General features: G+C 33.4%; 1 protein-coding gene across 3 annotated transcripts in view; it reads left to right on the top strand.

Moving 5' to 3' along the window:
- LOC125668445 (RAB7A-interacting MON1-CCZ1 complex subunit 1-like) overlaps positions 1 to 9,876 on the top strand; it is a 35,391-nt gene that overhangs the window by 13,215 nt on the left and 12,300 nt on the right. For all 3 annotated transcript variants that reach the window (XM_048902614.2, XM_056162066.1, XM_048902615.2), the window contains 4 exons: positions 116 to 234; positions 971 to 1,162; positions 2,410 to 2,471; positions 7,407 to 7,541. In XM_048902614.2, the coding sequence (XP_048758571.2) occupies positions 168 to 234; positions 971 to 1,162; positions 2,410 to 2,471; positions 7,407 to 7,541 (456 nt within the window). In that variant the 5' untranslated portion in view covers positions 116 to 167. The remainder of the gene's footprint in view (positions 1 to 115; positions 235 to 970; positions 1,163 to 2,409; positions 2,472 to 7,406; positions 7,542 to 9,876) is intronic.

Here is a 9,876-nt window from a genome sequence, read left to right as displayed (position 1 = left end):
CAAACTGTCAATCGATAATTCTTTTCTTTTTCTTTTAAAAAAACCCCAACAACCTTACATTTATATTACAGTCATGAATATTCATAATTAACTCATTAAGACGCTGATTTTGTAGAGTATCAAATTATCATCGGGATTGGTATACCGAAAAGTACATGTAAACAAACATGCTGACTGACGAATTTACAAAGTTGCTAGAAACTGCTAAAGAAGTGGAGAAGAAAACATGCAAAGGTAAAAATGAATTGAAAATTCATAACCAATTTTCACTAGTTGGGTTCATAATGTAAATCATTCGTGTTGTTAGAATTTAGATTTTACACGTTCATGAAAAGATTGTCATACTTTTGAATAAACAGCACATGTAAAACTATGTGAAAGAAACAGGCGAATCAGCTGCAGAACCATTACTTGTTTTTCTGAACAAAATGAAAATAGAAAAGAATCATGAGCAACCAGATAGTCTGGATTCTTCGTCTGATCCACAATATTTTCAGGGAGCTATACAGTTCTCATGCACAGAAAAACATTGACTACATTATTTTATAAACATAATTTTGTATTCAGGGAAATTTTCACTTCATGTTATTTTTTGTCACTTTGGATAAGGAAGAAATTAGTGAAAATAAAACAAGGGCAAAAAATTCCTTGTATACAGTATTTCTAAGTTTTACAACCTGTCCTTGTTTGTAATAGATCATGTAAATTTTTTTTTTTACATTTTACCCATTATCTAGATGATGCTTATTATGTTGTAGTCTTTCATCGATTGTCAGTCAGTGTCATCGATTGTCAGTCAGTGTCATTGATTGTCAGTCAGTGTCATTGATTGTCAGTCAGTGTCATTGATTGTCAGTCAGTGTCATTGATTGTCAGTCAGTGTCATCGATTGTCAGTCAGTGTCATCGATTGTCAGTCAGTGTCATCGATTATGATCATATAAGTGGAATAAAAAGTTATATATGTACAGATAAGAAGCCCCTGCTGGAGTGTGTGGTACAGAAATGTCAAACTAACCTTGCCAAGAAGGAGACATCACCTTCAGAAGCCTCCCAGGCATATGCAGGGGCTGTACTTGACTACACCTTCATTGACGAAAGTGTAATGGTGGAAGAGAGCTTTCCCAGGGACAGCTGGAGGCCAAGAATTAAGGCAATTTTTAGTAAGGATTTTTTTTTTGCATATCTGACATGATAAGTATTATGACAATGAGATAGTAAGGAGCTTCTATCTATATCATTGAATGTAATGTTTTTGGAATTTATATATGCATATCAATAATTGAAATGATATTAATACATACATTTGTATTGAAGTTGCTTGTATTGAATTGGTTGTTTTTAGATAAAATTCAGTCCCTAAAAATGTTTGATAAAAGATATGAATTATTTTGTACTCGCACATGCTTGTATTAAAAGACATTTCACAGTCTATGGAAGTGATGCATTGTTTCATAATTGTTATACTGATTTATAACAGCTCTTCATAGTCACCAAGTTTGTAATACACCGGTTTCAAGATATATCTGAGTTGTTTCCCTTAGGAGAATTCTCGTACATAGTAAGACGGGAAACAACTTGTTAATTTACGTGCAGGAGTGTGACAAATATTTATCACTGCATAAGTGAATGAGCTAAGTAAGTTTTTCATAGATAGTTTCATAACCCAAATTCGATTGATACAGAAACTAAGTAAATGATAAGTATTCAGGGAGTAATTAAATACATGGGATTCTTGTTATATCATGTTATTTCATTGTTCATACGTATCATATCTAGGATATTACTTGCAAATATGACAATGTTTTTATGTTTCCATTTCAGTAAAACATTTCTTTCGATAGTATTTTGTATTTCCTACATTTCAATATCTAAAGACAAGCCACTTTTAATATATTTTATCATCTTCCTCGCTGACTGTAGGTCCACTTAGTCCCAATTCCACTAAATGTACCTTCTAAATAGAAGAGCTCTCATCTTGAAACTGGCGTATTGCATAAGTAAACAAGGACTGAATCGTTTACAATAGATTTTGAATTAGATTATTTTGTCACACATTTTTTTGTTTTGGTACATGCATGATTTTTTTTCTAAAATACGGATACTTCTAGATTGAAGAATATTCCCATTAAATGTAAAAGAAGAAAAAATTATACTTTAAATCAGCATTTATGGTTATCAGTTATCGAAAATGTTTATTAAAAGAATGATAAAACACTAAGACATTATATACAAAAGTCAGCAATGAAAGTGTTAAAAATGAACATGTAGTTTACTAAGAAAAGCATGCATACTTTATTAGTTTATACATATAGACACCAATACTTTCAGTTGAATTGAATTTTGGATTTATCGAATCTCCTCAAATTCAACATATATATAGTCAGCTGTAATTTGATATTGATTTTAGGTGAGATTGAAGGAATAGAAACTACTGTGAAAAAACTAAATCCAGGGAAAGAGAATTTTGAGGTAGTGTATATGTTGTGTTCATGTGTTCAGTGTAATACAATGTACAATACTGAGATAGTGTACATATGTACATTGTCATATAATCATACTGAGATAGTGTACATCTGTACATTGTCATATAATCATACTGAGATAGTGTACATTGTCATATAATCATACTGAGACAGTGTACATTGTCATATAATCATACTGAGATAGTGTACATTGTCATATAATCATACTGAGATAGTGTACATTGTCATATAATCATACTGAGATAGTGTACATATGTACATTGTCATATAATCATACTGAGATAGTGTACATCTGTACATTGTCATATAATCATACTGAGATAGTGTACATTGTCATATAATCATACTGAGATAGTGTACATTGTCATATAATCATACTGAGATAGTGTACAGTGTCATATAATCATACTGATATAGTATACATTGTCATATAATCATACTGATATAATATACATTGTCATATAATCATACTGAGATAGTGTACATTGTCATATAATCATACTGAGATAGTGTACATCTGTACATTGTCATATAATCATACTGAGATAGTGTACATCTGTACATTGTCATATAATCATACTGAAATAGTGTACATCTGTACATTGTCATATAATCATACTGAGATAGTGTACATACATACAGTGATCCCCATTATAACGCCAACATTTGTACTTCGGCAATTTTGGCATTATAACGGGGGTGGCATTATATCGAGGGAGGGTTTGTGTGTACAGCTGTCATAAAAAATCAAACAAATTTTATCTACTACATCAATGTGCTATTATATTTCGGTGTGTCCGCCAAACTCAGATGTCAAAAACAATACTGCATATTTGAACTCAGTTGATTATCGTTTATGTAACTTATTATCTGCTCCAAACTTTGATACCTGGAGGACAAACGGCGGATAATTGGTTAAGCCTGCTCACTGAAATTTTCCTACCATTGATTGGCGATAATTAGCGGGGGTGATTATAACAGTAATTGACCAAGCCGTACCTGTAAATAGGTTGGCGGATGGCGGTATGCGGGGGATGGCATTATAACGGGGTTTTACATAGCGAGGAAAACGGGACTTTGAACTTTTTTGGCAATATGCCGGGATGGCATTATAACGGTGGGCAATATAGCGGGGGATCACTGAACAGTGTTTACATGTATAAATATCTTATCTCCTGCATTTGTAATATTGTCATTGGTTTACATCGACCATGTGATGACCACATATGTTCCATACACCGTCAGTGTAGCCATTAATAATCTTTTTTTCTAATAGATGAGTTATTTCTCTTCTTTAGTTTACTCTGGTTTCAAGGTGGCAGACAGCTCAATAACATAGCTGAAAACTCCAGTTGAAGAAATAAATTTCCAACTGCTAAAGCTGAATACGGACAATACATTGAACGCAAATAGCAAATACATAGTTTCTCACGTTACTTGTGTGTGACATCATAGTTGTTTAAAGAAATAAAGTTTTCGTGGATGTGCAGGATTACCTTCAATGTCGAGAAATGTTGTTTTCAAAAGCCGAGGTGTTAGGTGAGGCTTTTGTATTTCAAGCAACATTCTGAGACCGAGGTGGTTATTCAGCATCGTCCATTAAAACAAGAATTTTGTTTTTATTCTACTACGGCCCAGAAATATACAGCCAATCATTTACCTATACAGACCTATAACCTACTCTGTAATGAGTATTCAGGTCACAATGTATCCTACATGATTGCTTAAAATTAGTTTTGTAAAATCTATTTTAAAAATGGCAATCAGTGAGATTTATGTAATAGAATCCTTCATTAGTACGAGTGTGGTATAGGGAAATTCCACCGAGGGGACAAGATTCACCGTCTAGGACCGCGAATTTTATTCCAGTTGTGGAATTTCCCTATCCAACATGAGTAAATAACAAAGGATTATTTTTCTCACATTTTACCTACAGTTTAGTGCATAAATTCAAGAGCTTTGAGAAAATTCAAAATCATTAAAATCCTCATTTTAACTTTAATGGAAAAACTAATTAGACAGCCAGAAAGAGCATACCCGAAATTGTTTTACACTGTACTAAGTGTAAACTAAAAAACCTAAGGCTGTCCGCCAGAAAGCTATATCAAAATGAATTTTAAAGAAAACAATACAAAATATTTTACTTCATTGTGTAACGTAAATCATAGAAAATACATGACGTCACAATCAAATGACATCGCAGCAGTGTGATACAGAAAAATCTTGCATGGCTGTCTCACATGGGTAAAGTCGATCTCACACTGCTGATGATTTGAGAAACATTCGTTACATGGTTTGTAGCTGACCTAATATTGGTTTAAACATGGTCAATAAATTCCATTCCGTATGGAATTTTCTAGCCACGTATAAACCATACTAGGTCAACTAAAAACCATGTTACTAATGATACAAGTGGTCATCAAAAACAAAATGCATTAGCACCATAGAACTGAAATGTTATAGTGATATAAATGAAATATGTCCTGAGCATAAGAATATTTGAGCATGTGTAAAAAAAAAATCGCAAAATTTACAGATATTTTGCAATGTCATTCTCAACATCCTTTACTGAGCATCACAGCCTCTCATCTTCTCTAACAAGCATCACAGTGTCTCAACAAAGATAATGAGCAACACATTTCAACTTTTTGAACAAGCACCACAGGTTCACAACTACTCTTTCACATCACAGCTTCTTTTATATGCCTCTAACACTTAGCATTACAACTTTTTAACTCCTCTAAGAAGCATCACAGCTATTTGATTTCTCTAACAAGTATCACAGTTTGTCAACTCTTGTAATGATCGTCACAACTTCTATATACTCCTTTAAGGAGCTTCACAGCATTTTAAATCCTCTAATGAGCATCACAGCTTCTCAACTTTTCCAACAACCATCACAGCTTCTCAACTTCTCTCACAAGCATCAAAACTTAACTCCTCTAAGATGCCTCACAGCTTCTCAACTTGTCTAACAAGCCTCATACATTGTAGCTTCTCAACTACTTTATAAACAAGCATCAGAGCTTCTCAATTTCTCTAATGAGCATCACAACTTCTCATCTTCTCTAACAAGCATCACAACTTCTCATCTTCTCTAACAAGCATCACAACTTCTTAAATTCTCGAACAAGCATCACAGCTTCTTAACTTTTTAGCTGAGCATCACAGCTTCTCAACTTTTTAGCTGAGCATCACAGCTTCTCAACTCATCTAGCAAGCATCGCAGCTTCTCCGCTACTTCAACAAGCATCACAGCTTTTCAACTTCTTTAAAAGGAATCCCAACTATTTAACTCTTCTAACATACTTCACTGCATTTTAACTTCTCTAACAAGCATCACAGCTTTTTAAATCTTGTAATGAGCATCATTTTTTAAAACTCCTTCAACGAGCGACACATTTTCTCAACTTTTCTAAGAAGCATAACTTTTCAGCCAAGTATCCCACATTACAGCTTCTCAACTCCTTTAGTGATTACCACGACTTCTCAAACTTCTCAAACAAACATCACAGCTCTTGACAACTTAGAAATATTTTAGAATGTACTAGAAGAAATGAAATCCTTTAGAATGCACTAAATGAAATGAAATCCTTCAAAATGTACTAATTTAAATGAATCGAAATCCTTTAGAATGTGCTAAATGAATTGAAATCCTTTAGAATGCACTAAATGAATTGAAATCCTATAAAATGTACTAAATGAAATGAAATCCTTTAAAATGTACTCCTTGAATAAAATGAAATTCCTTTAGAATGCACCAGATGAATTGAAATCTATTTAATGATGTGATAGTACATGTATTTGATTCCTGTAAAACAGCAACAAACCTAAATATCAAATTCTGATGCAACATCTTAACTTTTCATTTTCAAAACAAGGCATGAGTCCTTTTTACATTTAAATGTCACTTAACTTTACTATCAGTATGTCGCTAAAGTTGATGGCTTTGGTGGAAAAAAAAAAGCTTTGATAACGAAAATTTTCTGTTCTTTCTTCTTTGTGCTTGATCTCTAGATTGATTTATCATTAGTGTATGTCGAAATGTTGAATGCTTTTGGCGTATTTTTAGAAATCTTGGTGTTCTCGCCTCCGCATGTGGTTTCCTAGCTATGACAAGCATGTTAACATGATTTTTGGAGTTGGATTTTATGTAAATACAAAGTATATCTTGTGTAAAAATATTTTTAATCCACTTATGTATAAAAGATTTTTATTTCTACAACGAAAATCTGTAAATTTCAATCTATCAAAAATCATGTCCATTACCCTTCAAATGCATTTGAATTCTTTAGAATACTGGTACAATGTATGCTAAATTAGATTATAATTGTGGAACAGATCTGAAAAGGAACATAAGAATAAATTCAAGTGAAATTTGAAAATTACTGCATAATTTAGATCATTTATATCTAAAAGTTCAGGGAAGTACGCCATTATAGTTTTAGATTACATCAGGTATGCACAACACAAATCATGCAATTGTTGATACAATTGTGGGAAATCTCTAATGTGTACATTATTCTTATTTTGGTGCTAGTCCTTTACGTTCTTGATAACTCCTCGTAAATGTGTACTTAGCCTTTTGAAAAAATTTGCTTGCTTCACACAGTAGTTTTTGGTTTATTGCAAATTGATTGCAAAAATTAGGAACAAGGAGTTTCGTTACTTCTGTTGGACTAAGTAAACTGACTTTTTTTTAGTGAACTAGTCATTAGTCAGTACATTGTAACTTTTAAATAAAAAAGGGGAATATTTGAATCAAAAATAACATTTAAAAAAATCAAACAGTATAGTGATATTTTAGATTAAGAAGTATTGTGATTATCAAATTCAGTCAAACCTCTACATGAGGAAACAATGCAACTTACATGAATAAAGTTATCACTTAGTACGGGTATTTGATTGATTTCAATGTCAGGTAATTGATGTGCTTGGTCCGGAGATAGTGGAATGCATGGCTTGGAGGAAAGGCGCACTGATGTACATGTATTGTGCCACCATTCAGGAAGAAGATAAAGATCGAATAGAGGAGGACCCCCCCTGTTACGCTGAGGTATTTGCTCTATCAATATTGAGACCACCTGTGAAGCAATATACTTCATACTATCTATTTATAATTTATTTCTTTTATCTTGGAAATTTTAAACGCCTTGTGTATTTTTCCTTTTATTTTCCTTACAACAATTCATTAAATTCTTTACCAGTGTGTGACCCTTGATATTAAATATTAAGGATTTATCGTATATGAGGAGGATTTTTCTGGTCCTCTTGAAATGGAAGTACATGGTATTTTCAGGACTTTCAATAGAAGTAATAGATACATTTATATTATAAGCACAAAACATTCCAGGTTTTAGCTCACCTGAGCTTAAAGCTTAACTGAACTTTTTTTATCAAATTTTGTCCAGTCTCTGTTGTCGTGGACTTTTTCACATTTTCATCTCTGACCTTTCTCCGTTACCATTGGGTTACTTTCAATCAAATTTGCCACAAATCATCCTTGGATGAAAGGGATTGTTCAAATGAAGGGTCATTAAGAAAAGGCATAAATTGGGTCTGAGGTCATTTAAAAATATTCCCAAGAATCACTGGGGCCAAAAAGATGAAATTTTCATGAAAGCTTTCCTGACAAGTGTAGATTTGAGTTTGTTATAATCATGTCCCCTGGGGGTAGGGTGAGGCCACAATAGGGGATCAAATTTACATGGGGATATATAGGAAAAATCTTTCAAAATCTTCTCAAAAACAACAGGGCCATGATGATTAATATTTTAGAATATGCAAACTTCTCCAGGTAGTTCAGATTCAACTTTGAAATTGTTCATATTGTGGCCCCAAGGGGTAGGATGGGGCTCAAACGGAATATAGAGGAAAAATCTAGGAAAATCTCAAGAACAAATCCATGATGAGTCATATTGATATTCAAGCATCTCCAGGTAGTTCATATTTAACTTTATAAAAATTGTAGCCCCTGGCAATAGGGTGGAGCCACAGTAGGGGATCAAAGTTTTACATGGGAGTATTTAGGGAAAATCTTCTGAATAACAGCAATGCCTTGATTACTGATATTACTGATATTAATATGCAAGCATCCTCAGGTAGTTCAGATTTAAGTTTGCTCAAATTGTGACCCCATAGGGTAATGTGGGGATACAATATAGGGGATCAAAGTTTTACATCAGAATGTATAGGAACAATCTTTAAAAATCTTTTTCTCAACAACAGCAGGGCAGTGATTACTCATGTAAATATGCAAGCTTCTCCAGGAAGTGCAGATTAAAGTTTGTTCAAATCATGACCCCTGGGGTTAGGGTTGGGTCACAATAAGGGATCAAACTTTTATATAAGAATGCATAGGAAACAACTTTAAAAATCTTTATTTCAATAACAGCAGGGCCATGATTACTCAAACAAGAATCCCAAGCAGTTCAGATTCAAATCATTACAGCCTGGAGGTAGGGTGAGGCCACAACAGGGGATAAAAGTTTCATATGGGAATACATAGGGGAAAATCTTTTAAAATCTCAAGAATAGCAGGGCCATGATTAGTAATATTGATATGCAAGCATCTCCAGGTAGTGCAAAATCTAGTTTGTTGATTTCAGGGGGCCTGGGAGTAGGTTGTGGCCACCATAAGGGATCAAAGCTGTAAATGGGAATATACAAGACATTCATAAAAATTAGTTTTATTTTCAACATTAGCAGGACTACACTAACTCATATCAAATTACAAACACTAAGTTGTGTGGATTCAGATTTTTTTTATGCCCTCATCAGGTGGCATATATTATTTTTTTGCTGTCTGAAGCATGATGTTGCTAATGACTTTTGAATGTTGAGTGATATATATGGCTCTTATATTTGGATTTCTTGTGACAAGACCTTTCTTTTGGTACCAAAGTGTTTTACCTTGTTACCCTGACCTTGAAGTTTGACCTACTTTTAAGAAAACCTTTCCTTGGCAATATCTCCTGAACTATTTAAGATATGGCTTTCATGTTTTAAAATGTATAGATTCCTTATGACAAGACTTTACATTTCATACCATGATGTTTGATCTTTTGGTCTTGTCTTCGGAGTTTGATGCAAATTTCAAAACAATAAACAAACTTTAGCCTTGCTTATAACTTTTGTATGGTGAGTGATATATATTTCATATTTCTTGTATGCGTTCCTTGTGATGAAACCTTCTTTTTTTTTTTTTTAGCTCACCTGAGCCGAAGGCACAAGTGAGCTTTTCAGATCAAAATTTGTCTGTTGTCGGCGGTGTAAACTTTTCACATTTTCATCTTCATCTCCAGAATCACTGAGCCAATTTCAACTAAACTTGGCACAAAGCATCCTTGGGTGAAGGACTTTCAAGTTTGTTCAAATGAAGGGTCATACAC

The sequence above is a fragment of the Ostrea edulis genome, chromosome 4 (assembly GCF_947568905.1).
Source record: "Ostrea edulis chromosome 4, xbOstEdul1.1, whole genome shotgun sequence".
NCBI classification, from domain to species: domain Eukaryota; kingdom Metazoa; phylum Mollusca; class Bivalvia; order Ostreida; family Ostreidae; genus Ostrea; species Ostrea edulis.
This window is presented reverse-complemented; position numbering and strand designations above follow the sequence as displayed.